General features: G+C 36.5%; 1 protein-coding gene across 3 annotated transcripts in view; it reads left to right on the forward strand.

Annotated features, from left to right (window-relative positions):
• The window catches only part of pik3r3b (phosphoinositide-3-kinase, regulatory subunit 3b (gamma)), a 214834-nt gene that overhangs the window by 104852 nt on the left and 87943 nt on the right, over positions 1–22039 (forward strand). For all 3 annotated transcript variants that reach the window (XM_083566979.1, XM_083566978.1, XM_083566980.1), the window contains exon 7: positions 3664–3749. In XM_083566979.1, coding sequence (XP_083423105.1) covers positions 3664–3749 — 86 coding nt within the window. The remainder of the gene's footprint in view (positions 1–3663; positions 3750–22039) is intronic.

Below are 22039 nucleotides of genomic sequence, written 5' to 3' on the forward strand. Positions count from 1 at the left end.
AGTAGTAAAGGTAGCTGTAAGAGTAGTAGTAGTAGTAGTAGTAGTAAAGGTAGCTGTAAGAATAGTAGTAGTAGTAGTAAAGGTAGCTGTAAGAATAGTAGTAGTAGTAAAGTTAGCTGTAAGAGTAGTAATAGTAGTAGTAGTAAAGGTAGCTGTAAGAATAGTAGTAGTAGTAGTAGTAGTAGTAGTAGTAGTAGTAGTAGTAGTAAAGTTAGCTGTAAGAGGAGTAGTAGTAGTAGTAGTAGTAGTAGTAGTAGTAAAGGTAGCTGTAAGAGTAGTAGTAGTAGTAGTAGTAGTAGTAGTAGTAGTAGTAAAGTTAGCTGTAAGAGGAGTAGTAGTAGTAGTAGTAGTAGTAGTAGTAGTAGTAGTAGTAGTAGTAAAGGTAGCTGTAAGAGTAGTAGTAGTAGTAGTAGTAGTAGTAGTAGTAGTAGTAAAGTTAGCTGTAAGAGGAGTAGTAGTAGTAGTAGTAGTAGTAGTAGTAAAGGTAGCTGTAAGAGTAGTAGTAGTAGTAGTAGTAGTAGTAAAGGTAGCTGTAAGACTAGTAGTAGTAGTAGTAGTAGTAGTAGTAGTAAAGGTAGCTGTAAGAGTAGTAGTGGTAGTAGTCGTTTTTTTCTAGTTTTTATAGCACCAGCACGCCATGCCAAATTCCTTTAGCATGTAACACATAATACTTGGCAGTAAAGGTGATTCTGATTCTGAATAATGCTAGTAGTAGTGTTAGCTAAAGTAGAAATAGAAGTAGTTGTAGTAGAAGTAGTAATAAGAGTAGCATTAGTGTGTGCAAGAGTAGTACTGTAGAATTAGTAATGGTAGTAGTGGTATAATTAGTAAGAGGAGTAGTAGAAGAAGGAGTAAGAATAGAAAAAGTAGTAGTAAGACCAGTAGTAGTAGTAGTACTAGTAGTAGTATTAAGAGTTGTGGTAGTTGTTGTAGTAAGAGTAGTAATAAGGCTAGTAGTAGTATCTATAAGAGAAATAGTAGTCGTAGAAGTAGTGATTGTTGGTGTAGTAAGAGTAGTATTAATAATATTATTAGTACTAAGAATGACTATTCTTTAGAAACTATTATCAGTATATTAGTATTATCAGACATTGAGAGAACCTTTTGGAGTTCAAGAGTCTAGGTTAGCTTAAGCAGAGCAGAATGAACGGGGTGAGCTGTACTACTTACTAAGATAAGCAATATATGAAATGCAGAGTATAAGGTGTCATCAGTAAGACAGGCAGGAGGAATAGTTCGAAAACTGCAAAGCACTTGTGTTAAACTGATAAGAGCATCAGACAAATGCTCTAAATGTACACTTTGTAAACATTGCTGAAATCGAATATTTATTTATTTTTTTTTCGAAAAAGGATTTCATACAAAGATTTTACCAACATGGCAATGAAATGCTAGAGCAACCACAAGAGTTTGTAACAAGGTCTATAACTGCAGCTTTTAGATTTACTGAATAGCAGTTAAGCTTTAGGGTGAATTTGCCAAACCGATTACTCGCAGAATTGCTTCCCAACATTGGTATATTTTCTTTCTCCGAATTTTAGCACTTCCCTGCATGATGTTCTAACCATAAAATGAGTCACTGGTCTTCCAGGCAGATCGGCCTCCGAATCTCAGGACGTGACTGAGTGCATTTCGTGACATGATTGAGTGTGATGAGCTTAACCTGTGTGTGTGTGTGTGTGTGTGTGTGTGTGTGTGTGTGTGTGTGTGTGTGTGTGTGTGTGTGTGTGTGTGTGTGTGTGTGTGTGAGTGTGTGTGTGTGTGTGTGTGTGTGTGTGTGTTCGTGAGAGCAATCTTGATGAAACATCTATGTGCAGAATTGTCGTTTCTAACATCAGCCTTGAAAACGTTTCAAGTGGAGTTGAAAGTAGTATTTGCGGCTGTGAGGGTGATGATCATGTGGATGCTCAGCAGGCTCTCGACTTGCTCAGAGGCATGCAACTAAAACTCTGTTGTGTACCTGAGTGTTTTGTGCATGTCAATTATCAGGATTATGCAAAGATTAAATGCTGATTTAACAGATCCTTCATGTCAGTTTAGGAGGTCTCTGACATGTCCATGTCTCATATCTCCATCTCCCAAAAGTAATAGATTGATTTATTCTTAGTCTTAGTCTTGATTTATTATAGTGTGGGACCTAAATGAACCAGTATCAGAATATATTTACTGATACAGACATTTCAAAGCACTTTTGTAAGACACTCTGGATGAGTGCGTCTGCCAAATGCCATAATATAATGTACATGACAGTAATTTGGTACTTGGAAGCTCACAACATAATTTGACTATACAATTGATTTATATAATGTACATTAAAAACAGGTCGTCTCTGACTTATGATAAAAAGGTGTTATGAAGCCCACATTGTAACTTGTTTGGTTTTTGTAAAGAATGGTGATCAGTATAGGGCAGTATACTGTAATTTATTAATAATTTAACAAATTGCAGTACATAATTTAGCAGAACAGAATAATTTACACTACCGTACTCTATAAACTATACAGTATATAATTATATGGCAGCGGGAACATAGACATTCGCCGGTTTCTTTGCGGAGAGTGGCGCATACTGCTATGTTTGCCTGCCGCACAAAATATTTTTATAATTTTGTCGCATCGCCATAGTCATCGCAAGATCGGAAAATCGTATATCTTAACATCGTAACTTGGGGACTATCTGTATGCACATTTTACTTGTTTTTATGCAAAGGATAAGATTTACTTTTAAAAGCATATACTGTTACATTACAGTTTTAAAATGAAATACAGTGTTACCTCGACATACAAGTTTAATTCGTTCCATAACCTTGCTCGTATGTCAAATTGCTCGTATTTTCCCATTGAAATTAATTGAAATGCTATTGGGGGTTGGGGGTTGGTAGAGGCGATAAGCGGAGGCGGAGGGAAAACTCGTTTTTTACTATCACTCCTGCACACTACGTATCCCTAAACTTTAAAATGTTTACTTTTCATTCTTTGCTTATCTTAATTTTCGTCACAATCTTCGCTTTCTGGCTTCGATTCGCCATCTAGCAGCGGCGTCTCAAGCTCGAAAAAAAGCAAAAAATCGACCAATCTCGTATCTCAAAAAAACTCGTATGTTAGGGCACTCGTATGTCGAGGTACCACTGTACAATACAAATACAAAGGAAAAAATTCAAATTTTCCCCTTTGTAAATTGGCCTAATTTAAATAAAATCTGTTTTATTTAAGACTGGAATTTTCTACCATTTTACATTTTGTTTAGAAAGGCAAATATTTCTCTTAGCACCTTCAATACATTGACTTAAATAACTGGCAAAATTTAAATGTACTGAAATATTGTACACTGTAGGAAAAACAAAATGTTTTTGTATATAACTTAAATATGCAAAGATCTTATGCTAATATTTATCCGAGCTCCTCAGGGTGACTGAAATTGGTGCAGTGAGGTTTTTTTTTTTTTTTTACAGCGAATGCTACCTGTATAAAATACAGTAGCTATTATTTGAGATATCAGTGTTTCCAAACAAAGTTTCATTCAAAAAACATTATATATAAAAAAAAAATGCTTGCGATTAAAATATCATCAGGAAATCTATTGGAAATTCAGGAGTGTGTGCATCGAGAGTCTTATAAAACTCAATATGAGCTCTTTCATTGATAAGGTCTTTTGTTCATCCAGTGCTGATGTGAACCCTGATCATCACATGAAGATTCTGGAAGCCCTCATTGCTGTAGGAGGCCTGACTGAGATGCAAGCTGCACCAGGTAGGCAAGATCTCCATTTTTTTCTGTTAAATGTATGCATATCATTGAGGAGGTTTTGTTTCTTGGTTATCAGTTTCCTGCTCTACTTTATTTCTGAATGCAGATGTGCACCACAGCACATTTTTTCCTAACTGAGGTCACTTATGTGATGATAATTTCTCTCCGGTGATTGTGATTGTTAGCGGCAGTGTAGATGGTGTCTGTTTCTCTGTTTCAAGTGATTAAGTTGTTCCGAAATAAAGTTTGTAAAGCCTGAGTGTGTGTCTTGGTGACTGATGAAGGCTGCTGAGGGGTCAACGAATGTTTGTGAATAGATGGCAACAGAAGAGAGCAAGGAGCAAACGAGAAGGAGATGATCCTCCTGTCCAATGACTGACTCGGGCTCTGCTGAGGCCTGGCAGCAGTGTGCAGCAATGAATCTTGATTTCCTGTCAGGGATTTTTTTTGGCAAGCCCAGTCTCTCTCTTTCTCTCTCTCTTTCTCTCTCTCTCTCTCTCTCTCTCTCTCTCTCTCTCTCTCTCTCTCTCTCTCTCTCTCTCTTTCTCTCTCTCTCTCTCACTCTCTCTCTCTCTCTCTCTCTCTCTCTCTCTCTTTCTCTTTCTCTCTCTCTGATCTGTTTTGTGACTTAATGAAAGCAGTTTGACTTGGTGCCTGATACAGTTCTTCAGCTGAGGTTTATTTAACTTATGCATTTCTCACTCATAGAGAGAGAGAGAGAGAGAGAGAGAGAGAGAGAAAGAGAGAGAGAGAGAGAGAGAGAGAGAGAGAGAGAGAGAGAGAGAGAGAGAGAGAGAGAGAGAGAGAGAAGAGAGTGGCCAGGCTCCTCATTCGAAAGGCTCTAATCTTGAGTGAAAACAGTTAAGGCTGTTGAATCTCTGGAGTTATTAGTGCAAAATGAATATGCTTGATGTTTTTTTCTTTTACTTTGGATACAGATTTCAACTTGGAGTATGTTTTTAATAGAGAGAATGAAAAGAAAGAAACCACAGCAGAATGTGCTGTTGGAGGAACACAATCTGAGATGAAGTGGAATTACTGTTACCACCCTGTTTAGCATTTTTTCCCTATAACATGTTTTAGGCAAATTCTTTTATTCCTGTTACACCACAGCAGTTTGGCTACATGAGTATGATTACATAGTTTATAACTTAAGAACGGCAAGGATACAACATATAGTTGTATGAATGAGTTAATTGTAAGTCGCTCTGTATGCTGTAAATGTGAAATGTAAATGTAAAATTCACATCCTGCCTGTATCCTGGCTGACTCTGTGCTCGGACCCCGGCTTCCTAACAAGCTGGTATATCTGAGAGAAAATTTCACTCTGCTGTAATGTATATGAGAAGCTTCTTACTTTCTTTATTTAAAGATACATAAATGCTGTTCTTTTCTTTGTTTTGAACATACCAAAGGGAAGATTTACAGGTTACAGTTTTACAACAAAATTCCAAAATACAAATCTCACATGAACAAATTTGACGCTTTTTTTTTTTTTTTTCCCAGGAATCCTAATCCCCATTTTTGCCTCATTTTGCATTTTTATGTTTGAGATTAGAATTGTTCATTATTTTGAATGCTCCACGCAGTGACTCATTTAAAAAATATATTTTGGTCACTCTTTCCAAAAATGATAACCTATTTTTTACTGAAAATGTATTGTGTTTATGTGATTTTCCATCATACAAGTCAAAAGTCCCTGTGAGCCAACTGTTACTGTAGAAATAATATGACAGAGCACACCGATGTGAACCTCGCAGCTGACACCAGTCGTAGAGCTGCTGTTGTAAAAAATGAATCAGCATCTTTTGACCAATCGGAATTGTGAATTTGGCAGCGCAGTGGCATTCGTTTAGCATAAATATGGATTTTGAGTGTTTAAAGGGATATATGACATAGAGGAGAGGTATTAGTTAGAGTGTGCAGCCAAGCAGTGCTCTCTGAGTAACAGTCACTATATCATGAATATATTAAACAAAAAATGTACAAAAAAGCTGACGAATGTGTATTAGGAGTCAAACAAGCGTCACTGTTTATATTATACACACACTCTCTTCCTTTCTTTCATTTTTTACTCTCTCTTTATGACTTAAACATATGTTTATTAAGGTCCTGGTCAGCATGAATGTTTTGTGTAAAAATATGGGTTTCTTTAACATATGATTTTACATATGATTCTACGAGTATGTTCAAGTATAAAAGTGCAGACGGCAATGCTACTGATGGAGCACGTACATTGCAGAGAATGTTTTGCCAGATTTATAGGGTGCAGTGCTGGTGTTGAGGGGTATTTATTTTCGAGGTGATGGTGTATATACAAATCCAGGTGTTTGGCATCTGGGTGTGGATGAATCCCCCATTTGCCCAGTACTGATGGCTTTGATTAAGGTCCGTCGTGTTGTTTACGTGCACCAAACATGAGGTCAGGGTCATGTGTGAACAGCAGGCGTTCCTTGGACAAGTGTGTGGTCATGCAAAGGTCAAATAAAATTGCCCAGACTGCCGGGACACCACTGGGCTAACACAACCCAGCTCAATGAGGATCCACCGCACCTGGGAAATGCCGTGTTTTCTTTGTGCGTGTGTCGAACTCTGGCATTTGCCGTTCATGACTCACACGCAGCCTGGCGCAGGCAGTCAATCTGTCAGCTATTAGGCACACAACGTATTCCCCCGCCTTCCAGTGTACACACATACTCAAATACACGAGGAAATAAAACAACCCATCCATTCACGTTACAGCTCCTCATTTATTTCCCAAATAATTTTCTTATTTTGCTGTCGTGAAAGCACGCAACTCTGTGCCCTCAAATGCCTGGCTGCTTCGACGCCACTAACCCCAGACTTGGCCTCTAATGGGTTACAGCTTGGTACGGTTTGTTGGTGAAATATTGTGTTTAAAGAGCAATCTTTGGGGGTTGTTTTTAGACTCGCCTCCTCTCAGATGAATGTGCATGTCAATGGATGATAGATTCATTAAGAGTGTGTGTGTGTGTGTGTGTGTGTGTGTGTGTGTGTGTGTGTGTGTGTGTGTGTGTGTGTGTGTGTGTGTGTGTGTGTGTGTGTGTGAGAAAGAGAGAGAGAGAGAGAGTAAGAAAGATCATTAATATTGTGTATAGACATATTACATGAGAAGATGTGTGACATAGCACCTTTGATCTATAAGATTGTGAACAGATGTTTAAAGTAAGCTAGCGTGAAGTGTTGGAATCACACGCTTAGCAAAGTTTATATCATTTGAACTCATAACAGAGTTGAGTTGAATTATTATCATTGTTGTTTAATTGATGTTCAGGAATATTTCAAAATTTTTTACCTCAGTGTATGTAAATTATTCTGTTTACTTGAGTTGTGCCATTTTACATAACATTTTGGTTAGTGGTTGATGCTAAATGTATTTACATTGTACTTTTTTTTAAATGGTGGGAATTTAAGTCATTCACCACCACATCTGAGGAAAATGTTAATATTTTGAGTTTTGTCTCATTTCCAAATTTTTTTTTGCCTTTGCATCATTTATTTTGCGAGACTACATTATTAGCTAGCTAAATCACTGACTTTAGCCATTATCTAGGTTGTAATCCTCACTTTGACAATTTGAATGTAAATCTCATCATATGTTTTTTCTTCCCAAAGTGGAAAGCTTGAAACAAATCCAGTTTTAATTAACTTTTATTCCCATAGAGATGTGCATGTATATGTAATTTATAGTTAATCAGCCATTTTGAATGTTGAGTTTTTGAAGCAGGTCATAAAAAAAAGTAATTTGAAAAGCAAGGTAAACAGTTATGAGCTAGATTTGGAAAATGTTAAGAAGAATGACGCAATTCAAGAGAGAGGCTGGTTAATAAATGACTTGTTGATCAAATGTAAATGATAACAGGAAGTCACTTGTTTTGTGAATGTTTCACAAAGCAAGCAAAAAAGAAATTATAATAAAAAAATTATCTGTAATGTTATTAGAGGAATAAACACTTTGTAAAGTCACAATAAGTTCAATAACTTTATTTTGGCCTACATCATGCCAATACTACCATTGTTGATTATTTTCTCCACCATGTATTATCCCTTACCCGGCTTGACTCCTTTTACATGAGTCATTAATTACTGTAAGCAACTTGACCCTATTCTAGTGTGTGTGTGTGTCTGTGTGTGTCTGTGTCTGTGTGTGAGAGAGAGAGAGAGAGAGAGAGAGAGAGAGAGAGAGAGAGCGAGCGAGAGAGAGAGAGAGAGAGAGAGAGAGAGAGAGAGAGAGAGAGTGAGAGGGGAAAGTATGTGAGGCCAATAGGTTTGATGTGGTGAAAATCGACTTCTGAATTTGGGGTCAGGTAAAGGCCACAACAGGATAGTCTCTCTCTCCTCTCTCTCTCTCTCTCTCTCTCTCTCTCTCTCTCTCTCTCTCTCTCTCTCTCTCTCTCTCGCTCTCTCTCTCTCTCTCTCTCGCTCTCTCTCTCTCTCTCTCTCTCTCTCTCTCCAGTATGCAGTATTTTATGCCCTGTCATCTTACCACAAACAGCCCTCATTGTCCCAAAGCCCTGAATTTAACCTACTTGCACATAACCATTAAACATGACTCTCCTTCTCTCTTCTCTCTCTTTCTCTCTCGCTCTCTCTCTCTCGCTCTCTCTTTCTCTCTCTTTCTAACACACACGTGCATCTCAAACGGGGCCAGGGCGTGACCTCCTGGAATTCCCCACTAGCTGACCCCATGTCCTCGCTGACCCGGTGAAAATGACCACTGCTGTCCACTCAGCTGCTTGCAATCACATGCTTCAGTCTACCATGTAATAATCTTGTAACTGCCCTGACTATAGCCTTTGTTCTGCAGCCATGTTTTGCCTTCCAATCCTTCCTCCTTCCTTTCTCCACACCGAGATCATACCACAGAAAATCATAATGTGCAAAATCAGATTGGTGATTTTTAATTTTTTTATTAATACCCTAATACTAGAATGGCAGACTCAACAACACGTCATGTGGATCATCAAAATTCAAGATGTTTTCTTGAGTGTGCCTTCAGAAACGCCATGTTTTAAAAATAATATGTATCATGTGTGGTAAATTGTTGATAACAAATACATAATATGATAGATATTCTAACTTTACAGATCACTTCTTATCTAGACATGTGTTTGTGTGCAATGATGGGTTGTCCAGCAAAATTATTGCTAACTCTTTGTACAAATCAGAGTATAATATAACTTATATTCAATATATATTATCTCTAATTAACTCATTATACACATTATACATTAGCTTCAGTACCATAATTGGGTTGGCCTTAAATGTAATTCACTAGTCTAGCAATAATTGATTCTATTAGATTTAAAATTTTAGTAGATTTTAATAGATTATAGAGTTTCAAATATAGCATATTCTGATGCTGTTCTCAAGAGACAAGTTGTTCTGTTCTTGTGTCATACCTAAAAATATTAATATTCTGGCATTGCAGCTTCATGTATTGTTTGTGTACTTTGCGTTGGATTAAAGGACAGATACCTGTATGTGTACTTTACTGTAGTCACGCTATAAGACTCTCAGTCTAGTCTTAAGGTGTTTTCAGTATTGACTTGTTCTTGGGAATTGGTGTCAGTAAATATGATTTTGGCATCTGAAAAAATAGTAAATTTTTAGGTTAGATTTTGTGTAATTTCCCGTATGGCATCAAGAAAATGTAGTCTTATGTTCAATGGAATGTATGAATCAAGCCATCTAGTTGAGCGTCAGTGAGTGCATCATATCATTGGGAAGTGTATTTAGTTCAAACGCACTTATCAAATTTACAGTATATATTTTGTCTGAATATTCTATTCTAGTTGGCTGCAATCTTAAAAATGTTCACATTTTCTACTTATCTATAGACAGCGACGATTAAAAAAAGTCGGCAAATTAACATCACATAATGATTTCTCCATCATTTTGTCCACTTGACAGGAAAAAAGGCCAGACAACAGTATTTATTTCATATTGGAAATCTGACCAGCACTTTCAATTGTATTTGCCTCAGCGCTTCTAAATAAAGCAAAAATTTTGGATTTCACCCTTCAGGACCGTCAATGAAAATAATCAAAGCATCCCATTTCCAGATGCTGATCAAATTTGAAACAAGTTATTGATGAATGGATTACCATACCGTGGATTTTTCATCTGGCGTCGAGAATCACAGCCAAAAACAACGTGGAACTGTATCCCTTTGTTATCCATTTTGGAATGTAACCAATCCATTTTCTGGATAAAGTCATCTTCATGAGACTGAGATATTATGGAGTGAAGAGAAGTTTAAAAAATGGCATTTGAGTCAATGCTAGTCAAAAAAAAAAGTGAAGGTAGCAAATGAGTTATGTTTTGAAATACGTGTCTTTTCCTAATATAGGATGGCTGACTGAGCCTATAACCATTGCTGTTTGTTCAGGCACTAGTACTGTCTGTAAATCGATCCTGGAGGTGACTGTCATTTATGGACTGTACACATCATCATGCGCTGTCCCTCTTTGAACCACAATTTAAGTGCTTCAGTATGCAAAGATACCAATATTTAGCCAACAGGGACCATAAATGATGGTAGGAAATCCTTGAGGAGCAGATGAGAATGTAACAATAAAACATGATCCTAAATGGACCACCGGGGGATATTATGTAATTAAAAGTGCTAATCCAATCTCAGCCACTCTCTGCTCAAGGGCAAGACCAATCCAAAATCAACATCCATCCTGATGTGTCTCAGCTTTCCAGGTTCTGAATCCACTCTACTGACAGAAAACTGTCTTGATGCCTGATGAAACATGCCATGACATTTGTTATTTTAAGTACTTTTTCCCTCTGCTCCAAAAAAGACCCTTTTCAGATGATATTAACGTCAAGCCTCCTGCAGGCTCTGCGTACTGATGCAAGCTTTTTACTTTGAATCACACTCATCTAACTTTTGACAGGAAGGGCTATATTTTTACACACTTTTTTTTTTTTTTTTACAATATATACAATACTTTTTTAATGATTTAAGTAATGAAGGGGCAATGTCATATACTCATGCTTATTAACAGGGTAAAATAAATAAATAAATAAAACGTAATGAATTGATAAGCCATGCAAACAGTAAATGTCCACTAAATGTTGTATTTCACAAAGAATAAATCCACGATCAACCCAATCATAAATTGTTGTGACATCTTTATCCTGATCAGGGTTGTGTAGGATCCAAAACATGGATGGAAATGCATGCCAATCCATCGGAGGGGCACCATACATACACACTTTTTTATACTTCTTTACAAGTAGAGGTTATTAAGTGTAGCCAGAATGCCTTTGTGCCTATGTTTTTTGTAAGGTGGAGAAAACTACGAAACCCAGAGGAATCCAGGAATTAGAGAACACTCAAGAATCTACAGAAACACTAATCAGTTTAAAAGTTCATCTTCCAGTCCCCCATTTTTCCTGACATTATGCATTAAATTCAGGTGTGTTTTCAGTAGACCAAAAATATCACGGTTAAACATTTATTTATTTGTTTTTAAGCTTTGAAACAAATTTTCAGGTTTGAAAATTTTTTTTCTGTTCGATCCTTGTTATGGATAGACCCTATTGTTGCATTTTTTTTTGTAATTGTGACACATGGCTTCTTCAAGAGAAGACTACATTTGTAAACACATAATATGTTCCATTTTAGCACATTTTAACACATTTATGCCATTTGGCATACATTCATGGGCCTCATTTATACGGAAGAGTGGTTAAAGGCTTGTTCTGGGATTTGAACAATGTCTTAACCACTGTACTAACACTGATCAAGTCATAGCTTTATGCCATTGTTCAGAACTGTATCTTAAAGCACATTATTCCGTGACCAAAGTAAAAAAGAAAATCAGTTAAGGACAACGTTTTCTTTATGTTTGCTCTCAAATGTACTTATTTCATCAAGAAACATGAAACATTTGATAAGGATTCATTCACTAATATCCAGTCAGTTTTTCTACACAGTGAGTAACAAAGAGGTTATTAAATAACAAAAGGACACATATATTAGATTGTCATATGGCCCAGCTCTGCTTCTGACATCTCTCCTGATTGTGCCATTCCTTCCTTTAAAGAGACACCAATCACATTAAGATTTCTTAAGCTGCACTTTTAAGCACGTTCCTCCTCCATTAAGTATGGCCTTGTGCTACTCATGGCACGAGCCAAACAAAGCTCTGATTAGTATGACGTGACTGATCTTAAGACAATAAACTGGATTTAGAGCTGCTGATAAGGTGATTCAAAGTAAATTTGGCAGACACTAGCGTATGATGTCGTTCTGCAGCCTCGATCTTATTTTGCACGAAAAATCCTAGCTTTCAGTGTGGATTTTTATCCTGATGAGTCATTTCAGCTTTCAGGTTTAATCAGGGGAAATACACCAGGGCTTAGCAAGCTAGTTATTGGAATAGATATACATTTTTATTAAAAGATGTAAGTTCTAGATTTTGTAGAAGGTATGTTGGAATTTGTTATAGCTACAAATTAATAGCCATATTTATTAGCCATATTTTTTTCCACCAGTTTCAAACAGACTGATCTGATGCTGGATTATTTAGTCCAATTTTATTTGTATGGAACTTTTTACAAAACAGCTTCACAGAAATCAATTCTTAAATTCATTCATCTCTATTGAACGAGCCACTTGCAACAGTGAAAACTGAAAACTTCATGAGATGGTATGGGGAAGAAACCTTGAGAGGAACCATCTTTATCTTTGTGGCACCAAATGTCCATGCATTAAAATTCCATCATTGCTGTTCACTGATGAGCACTTGAATATAAAACTGTTTGTGGCAATTGCAGCCTAGTCACTGTAGCAATTATGCATGTAGGGATATCCAAAACAATATACTACATCCATAAAGAATTAAAAATCCTTCCCAACCCAACCAAGGGAAAAGAGAGAGTGGGAGATCCAAAAAAACCCACACACTTTTATTATATATCTGTAAAAAAAAAAAAAAAAAAAAAAAAAAAAAAAAAAAAGGTAAATATGCAGTAAACAACAAAAAAAAAAAGTCCTGCAAAGAAAAAAATGAAATAAAGATTTCTTGATCAAAATGAAGATTTTTATAGTCTTAACAACCAATCATTAGTCAGTATAAAAGCCAGAATGACAGAAATACTGTAGTTCTCTTCCTCACTGCTTTATTAATCGTTGTTCCATGTATAAGTTTGTAATCAGGCCCTTGATGAACTGCATCAGGTGTGGCACATAAGAATAAAAATCAAGTCAAGTCAAGTTCATTTCTATAGCACAAAGCAGCTTTACAGAATTTAACAGTGAAGGTGAATGGTGTGTATTTATCACTGAAGAGCAGCCATGGCGACTGTGGCAAGGAAAAACTCCCTTAGATGTTATGAGGAAGAAACCTTGGGAGGAACCAGACTCAAAAAGGGGAACCCATCCTCATTTGGGTTCAGGAGTGTGATTATAGTCTTTAAACAATACAGAACACTGGAGAGTGAGAACTAACATGAGCACTGGAATGTAATGTCCTTTCTACAGTCTTATAGTCATTTGAGATTATAGACATCAAATAATTAGATATACACATATCTTTTTTTTATGATTTTGTACACTCAAATATGCTTTGGTGTGTTTTACATTTATTTCATTATGATTTTAACGTACACTCAGAATATTTAAGTGCATTTCCCTGTTTTTAGCTTTTTCCCAAACTTCACTACAGCAATTGGTAGTACACAGAGTTTCAGCAGTTTCAATCTTGAAAATTTCCTGACCAATAATTTGTCTTCAGGACCATTACAATTTTTATATTTTGCCACATATGACACATTTTTTTGCCCAAGAATATACTTTGAAAGATTTTGTCACTATGAGAAATTTAATATGTTCTGCGTTTACTGTAGTTTTTTTAGCATCTTAGCCACTTCTCTCATGACTAAAAAGAATACAAGTTCTGTCACTAACGTATGTCCAGTGAGATACAATGATTCAACATACACTCGCTTGTCAGTCATGTGTAGTCTGTTCTCTGCAAATCACCTACCAAATCTTACTCAAATATTTGTGTTTTACCTCATTCCATCAAGTCACACTTCAGAAGTTATTGTTGACTTTACATTAAAACACACTGACATCTCAGAACAATATATATTTTTATTTGTTTGTTTTGTGGCAAGTATTGAAGGCAAATGCTAAGATTCAGTAAGTAAAATGTATCTGTGTTACTGAAACAAGCCTGGGCAATAGTTACAGCGACAAAACAAAGAACATTATTTAAAGATAGCAGTACAAAATAGACTGTTTTATGCATAAAAAAAAAAAAACATAATATTTGATATATAATAAAGTATGCTATAATTCCTCCCAACAGAGTTTTAGGCTGGTGGTATCCCAAGTCCGCAACCTGGTCATAGTATTATTTGAATGATTTTTTTTACACCTTGATGAGGAAATTATTACTCGTAAAACTCAGTAAAGATTTTTATTCTTTTCAATTTAGTTTTTACATTTGGGTCTTGTTTTACTTTCTGAAACATTATCTTAAGAGAGAAAGATTTGTATGTGTTTTTAAAGAATCCTATTCCACATTTAGTCCCCTTTTTCTGTTATATTAATCTCCATTCTTCTGGGAAGATGTTCCATTAGATTTTGGAGTGTGCTTGTGGAAATTTGCTACTGCATCCAAATATGTCCTGTACAGTTGTGTGTCTTTAACTTTGTTAACAGTTTGGGGAAGAAGCACATATGGCTGGAAAAGTCAGGAGTCCTGATACTGTTGTCCATATAGTGTAAATTACATACAATAAAAAAAAAGGTGTTTAATGCAGCATGTCTGTGGTAAAACTGCTCTTGCTGTCTACAGAATTTTTTTGCTTTAAATGATAGTAAATGAATTACTGGCTCACATCCCAGAGGCTTTCAAGCATCTCAGGCTCCAAAATCAGTCTGGTTGGTGCTGGTCACCACAGTAGGTTAAGGGGGAGATTTTTGCTCTCTAGGGAAAGGGCAAGCTTATTACCTAGCAAGCCATGCTTAAATATTGTGTGCACATGTGTGTGTGTGTGTGTGTGTGTGTGTGTGTGTGTGTGTGTGTGTGTGTGTTTGTGTGTGTGAAAGAGTGAGTGTGTGGGATTTCATTGTCCCAAGAATTCTCTACGGATAGAACCTCATCTGTTGTCCTTCCCATTTAGAGTTCACACTTAGCGGGTTCTTTCTCATCATGCGCTTTTTCCCCAGCCTCAATCATGTTCACAGCCTGGAAAGAAAAAGCTCAGAATTGCTCTTGGATGACTGCTTGTACTCCCTGTGCAGCTTCCAGTCAACTTTAACAACAGAAATGGGTCTATTGTTTTGCTTATAGTTAGCTGTGACCTTTAGGGACCCCCTGACCAGAATGTGGTTTGGCAGTTCACTTGATGTATCCAATAACCCTCCTGTTCTTAGCCAGCTCTCTGTCTTTGTTTGCGTTAGAAAAAAAAATAGTGAAATTAACATCTATGAATAGATGTTTTGGTCAAAATTGTACAGTCTTGTTGGGCCATTTTTTGAAGAAGTCAAAGTCAGTTTAAAATTGGTTATAGGCCTAATTTCTATCTAGGAAATAAAGTCTTAATGACTGTATAATCAAGCGTTTGTGGAAAACATGTTCTCACAGTCAATAGCTGCTGAGATGCTTGTTGACAAGTTTCGGTCAGAGTGAACTTAATATTTATGCCTTCACAGTGAACAACTAAACAGAAAACAAAGCTATTAAAGTTTGATCAAAATTCAGTTTTTTTTATTCGCTGGTCATGAATACAGCGGAAAAAAATTATTAAACGAAGCATTATTATATATATTATTACTATTATAATATATTTTCTTATATGTTATTACATTATATATATAAATATGGAATATGGAATAACGATGAAACGTGTTTGTTGCTTTTATTGATATGGGCAGGCTGATGCATGGGCACATAAAAGTGTATTATGCGTGTCCACTGCATCTCACTTTAGAAGTTATTGTAGACCTTCTGTTCAAGCACCAACATCTCAGGACTCCAAAAAAAGTGTGTATGTGTTATATTATTTAAGCATAGTAGCTTCTGTACACAGCAGATGAAAATATTTCTTTTGTGAAACTCAGTACAAGGAATTCTGCATTATAAAGAGCTTCATTTCTATTTAGACACCTGACCACAAGATTGGTATGAGATTTTTGAACATCCCATACTACATTTAGACCCCATTTGCTGGTACAATAACCTCCACTCTTCTGGGAAGATGTTCCATTAATCTTTGTGGAGATTTGTGCTCATTCATTCAAAAGGGTGTACGTAAAGTCAGATGATGTAGGTGAAGTGAGGAGGCCTGGGGTGCAGTCATTGTTCCAATCATCCCTAAGATATTCAGTAAGGTTGAGGTCAGAGCTCAATAGTAGGCCACTTCAGATATTCTAGTCCAACCCATATAAAGCACAGGGACAATGTCATGCTTGAACCAATTTGTGCCTCCTAGTTCAAGTGAAAGGAAAATGTAATGCTACCACCTCCAAAGAAATCTATACAATGTGCACTTAGTTAATAGTAAAGGCTGTAAAATCACAGTGCATAATCATAAATGTAAAACAGGCAGAGGTCAGGTGATCAGAAAACAGTGTGAATTAAGGAATGCAAGAATTTAAACAATTGAGGTTAACAACAAAAGGCTTTGTGAAAACAACAATTTGTGGAGTATAAAAGGAAACGCGGGGTACAAATATGCAAACTAATCATAGGCTAAACTCAAAACTGGTGTATACAATTAGAACATCTGGAGGAAACAACCAATCAGAAGACAGGGTCAGAGATAACACAACATCCAAACAAAAACACACAGCTGCATAACATTTACACTTACGGCATTTGGCAGACGGCCTGATTCAGATCGACTTAGAATTATTTCATTTATACACCTGAGTAGTTAAGGGTTGAGGGTCTTCTTCAAAAACCCAGCAGTGGCAGCTTTGTGGTGGTGGGATTTGAACTCATGACCTTCTGTTTAGAAGTCCAAAATATTTGTAATTTTCGCTAATGAAATGTATCTTCTCTTGCAGTTAATAGCTTTACCTCTGGCTCTAAAAACTCCTTCCATAAATGTGAAACAAAACTGCTCTTTAAATAGTTCTAAGTTAGATTTTTTTTTTTTTACTATTTCCATGTACATTGATTATCTCTGGAAACACTTTTGCTTCAAATAGAAAGACATATGAGATATTGGAATTGTCTTCATCGCTCTTGTATTCCTGTAGTCCTCTTGCTTTCTTTCTCTCTTTATTTTAGTCTTTCTATCTTTTCTTTTTAATAGAGACAGAATCACTAGAATCAGTGAATGCTTGCAGACCAAGGAATCACTTCAAAGTAATAAAAGAAAAGATTTACACACTGAGATATACAGTACAGACCAAAAGTTTGGACACACCTTCTCATTCAAAGAGTTTTCTTTATTTTCATGACTATGAAAATTGTAGATTCACACTGAAGGCATCAAAACTATGAATTAACACATGTGGAATTATATATGGAATTATATACATAACAAAAAAGTGTGAAACAACTGAAAAATATCATATTCTAGGTTCTTTAAAGTAGCCACCTTTTGCTTTGATTACTGCTTTGCACACTCTTGGCATTCTCTTGATGAGCTTCAAGAGGTAGTCACCTGAAATGGTCTTCCAACAGTCTTGAAGGAGTTCCCCGAGAGATGCTTGGCACTTGTTGGCCCTTTTGCCTTCACTCTGCGGTCCAGCTCACCCCTAAACCATCTCGATTGGGTTCAGGTCCGGTGACTGTGGAGGCCAGGTCATCTGGCGCAGCACCCCATCACTCTCCTTCTTGGTCAAATAGCCCTTGATGCCTTCAGTGTGACTCTACAATTTTTATAGTCATGAAAATAAAGAAAACTCTTTGAATGAGAAGGTGTGTCCAAACTTTTGGTCTGTACTATATATATATATATATATATATATATATATATATATATATATATATATATATATATATATATATATATATATATACAGTATATGAGGAGCCAAAGACAGAGAAATGTGAAACATGAATAATCATGATCTCTGGCGTGCTGCAAATCGAATTCTTTCCCTGTTCACACCAGCATCTTTGTTGAATAATGAGACTGTAAAGTGTTACACATTTGGGTGTTTGAGATTAAATGATAAAAGATTATTTAAATCCTGAATGTTTTCTTGTGCTTGCTTGTTTCAAATGGTTTGCCAGGTCAAAATGTGTGTGTGTGTTTTGTGTGTGTGTGTGTGTGTGTGTGTGTGTGTGTGTGTGTGTGTGTGTGTGTGTGTGTGTGTGTGTGTGTGTGTGTGTTTCTATTTTTATCTGCTCCCTTGTGTCTGTGAATGTGTGTGTTTCATACATTAATGACCACCCAGAGTGCTCATCATGACTTGGCTTGTGTATGTGTGAACGCTGGCTCTTCAGTGGCTCATAAAAAACAAAGAGCGAGAGAGAAAAAAGAAGAGGGTGTGTGTTGTGTGGAGAGTGTCCAGGCCATCTGTGGTCTTTTGTGTTTCCAGTGAATGTCATCAGCTTGTGTCAACTCTAATCCATATAATTATTAAGCTCATTTGTTTGCCCTACTTGCAGTTTTAGTGCTGGCTTTTGAAGTGCTAAGCTGTGTGTAAGCCAGTGCGTGTTTTGTGGCTTTGGTGAACGTGCGAGCGTGCGTGTGCGTGTGTGTGTGTGTGTGTGTGTGTGTGTGTGAGAGAGAGAGAGAGAGAGAGAGAGAGAGAGAGAGAGAGAGAGAGAGAGAGAGAACATGGTTAACACTGAGGGTAAGACAGGGTCGTAGTGTCACAAGATGTTTGTCATATACAGCATTTGTTACTGGAGAGGTTGGGGGGGTAGGGGGTGGGGGGTGGCGGAGGGCTGTGCTAAAAAAGAGATATGGATAAAAGAGGAACAACAGAGGGACAAGAAAGTAAATTAAAGAAAGGACTGGTCAGTTTTTTTAAGCGTATCCAATGACTAGGATTAAGAAAGTGGCATAAACTAGGTCTTTCATTTGTCGCTTATAGAAAGTTAAGTGAATTAAGATGATGTGCAACTAATCAGAAGGTTGTTCAATGTGTAGTTGCTTGGGGCTTTACCTCAAACATCTTTAAGATGCCTTCTATATGTTATTCTTTTGCATTTCCGATGATATTTGTATTCGTTTTGCTTTAGGTGGGAAATGATAGACAAGAATGAGTACTTCCTGGAGTGACTTAAGACTGAAGAAAAAGCACGAAACCTTTTTATCTTATAGGAGCTAATAGAATCTATAGCCATGTGTCAGTTCAGAAGTGATATACGTATGTGCTGCATACATACTGTGCATTACCTGGGGTTATTTCTGCTGATTATTTCATAAAAAGTTAAAATTTATGTTTTTCCAGATAATTGCACATGGAGTCTGTGAAAATCGGCGTAATTAGAATTAGACAAAATAACAGAAAAACCCAGAAATATTCTTATAATAATTACAAACATATACAATCGAAGTGCTAAGACACTTTATTCTGGTTTTTACTTTTATTTGACTCCCTTCTATAGTTATATCCTCTATGTAAGCCCGTAGCCAGTGTTGCTCCTGAGCTATTAACAGTATTACAGGGTTTTTTTTGTTTGTTTAAATAAAACAAATAAAGTGATTGGGTAATTTTTTTTTTTTTCATTCAGATACAAATAACTTCTGCTTTTTTCCCCCAAATACTAAACTCTTAATTATTGTATTCATTAACTCTTTATTATTGTGTATTATTGCATTTAATTTCAAATAGGATAAAGTTTTTCAGCTTTTTAGGATAAAATCAAAATTTGGAGACAATCATATTCAAATAACTAAAGCTAAATAAACACAATATTGAAGAGGAAGTTTAATGTTTTTTGTTTTGAAAAAAAATTGCCATTACAGCATTTACCAAACTTTTATTCAAAGCGGATTTGTTTGCTCTGTAAACGTAAATAAAAATAAATAAATAAATAAATAAATAAATACATAAAAATGTGCTTCATAGAACAACTAAAAATCAGTAATCACATTAATTTTATAGTTTGTAATTTATATTTTTTTAATAAAAAATTATTCTTAAAAAAATGACATATATATATATATATATATATATATATATTTTTTTTTTTTTCTATTATTATTTTTTTTGTTTTGTTTAACATAAAATAACCCAAAACAAAACAAAAAATAATAGAAACATTTGTACTTTTTGTTTGTTTTTTTTCTATTGTTTTTTGTTTTGTTTTGTTGTTTTTTTTTTTGGGGGGGGGGGGTTGTTATTTTTGTTTAACATTAAAAAAAAAACAGAACAAGAAAAAACAGCAGTGGTAGAGCAGGGATGTTTGTTGTTGTTGGGTCTTTGTCTGCTTTCCCTGAAGTCTTAATGCACTGTGATATACGAGGCATGACCTGCGGGACATTTCTGAGGACCTTTATGTGGCTGAGCAGTTTGGGCTGTGTGGTTTTTACAGGTCATCTGTGCTGTCTGCCGCCCCTATCCTGCACCCACCCATGGAGATTAATGGGGGGACATTATGGGCCTTTCACAATCCCAAAGAGCATTAGTTCAAGGTGAGCCTGCATGATGACATGAAATGGGCCCTGATATTGTCCAGAGCTGAGACATGTAAAAACAGCTATCATTTCTATCCAGGCTTCAATAAAAATGGTGGCTTCACCATTGCTTTCACACCGGGGAGCTTTAAAGGTACTGCTGAGGACTGTAAAGGCTGTGGATGTAAAGATAATAGGCATCATACAATCCCACGCCATCTGAGCGTCCTCACTTATTCACCTACACTCTTGCATACAAGTCATTCATTTGACTGATTTTTAAGGCGCCTCAAAAATAGTAAGCGGCAAAGATCATGAGCGAGTGTCTGGTGGGAGGATTTTTTTCTGAGAAATGTTCTCACTCTGTATTTGTGGTAACGCATTGATGTGCCATCTCAGTGGCTGAAATCAGAGTGCTATAATGACGTAGGTCTCTAGGGAACCATACTGGAGCCCGGCTGGTGGGCAGGAGGCAGTGAGGTCATTGTTGGCAGAGCAGATGATAGCCCTCGGTGTGCTGCAGATGTCCCTTTCCTCCCTGCCATCCTCCCCTCTCCTGAGACACACTGCACACGCTCTGCAAACGTGGCTTTGACCATGATGTTAGCCTTCGAGCCTTGAATCTGAGGACCAAAGGTCAAGCAGTCTTGACCCAAGTGTCCTCATGCATGATTGCATTATTGATGAAACCCCCTTTATTTCTCAACTCCTTCAAGTGCTTCTCGCTCATATATATATATATATATATATATATATATATATATATATATATATATATATCACTCGCTTTGCTTATTTCATTGGAAAGCACAATGACTCAATAAATTTGTGTGTTTCTCTTTGCCATCTAAAGTTCAGTCTAAAGAATTATTGAGAGATTCTCTAAATAACCATGGCAACAAACATTCCTTGTATATGATAGGCAATTTACTATATCCAGTTATATACTAATTACCCTAGGGGTCAGTCAGATTTGCTTCATTTTTGTTCACATTAGCCCGTGCATACCATATCATTACCTTATAAAGAACCTGGGACATTATCACCTCGCTGATCATATTCTAATTTTGTCACATTCAGACTTCATGCATACATTCCATGAAAGTCCTATTACCTAGGACAATGTATAACAAATCCCATGTGTAATAGGTTTGGTACAATTTGTTCCACAGCTGTCTTATTCGTGACCTGCATCTTCTTTATACATTCAGCAACTCAACAATGTCTGATGGAAATTCAATTTCATACATTCCTCCTGTTCGTCTTGGTTGAGGGAGGTGGTAGCTCAGTGGTTAAGACATTGGACTTTGTATCGGAATGTCACGAGGTCAAATCCAGAACCCACCAAGCTGCCACCGCTGGGCTCTTGAGCGAGGCTCTAACCCTTAACATCTCCGTTATAAGTCGGTCTGGATAAGGGCGTCTGCCAAATGCCATAAATGTAAAAAGCTGATGCGGTACTTTTCCTCCTGTCATTGTTTCTTTACACTAAACTGTCTTGAAAGGCATCACAGTACATCTATAAGACAACAAGACAAAATAAAACTCATAAGTCCTGAAAACTTCCAGCTCTACCTCCAGCTGCTTCAAAGTATTGACACTGGCATTGGAGATTCCTTCCTAAAAATTAACATGGATTTATAAATAAAAAAAAAGTCCTCGCATCGAGAGAACCAATCAGCATGCGGTTAGAGATTCAAGGCTGATTTCGA

This window comes from Silurus aristotelis (genome assembly GCF_946808225.1).
Source record: "Silurus aristotelis genome assembly, chromosome: 2".
Classification (NCBI taxonomy): Eukaryota; Metazoa; Chordata; class Actinopteri; order Siluriformes; family Siluridae; genus Silurus; species Silurus aristotelis.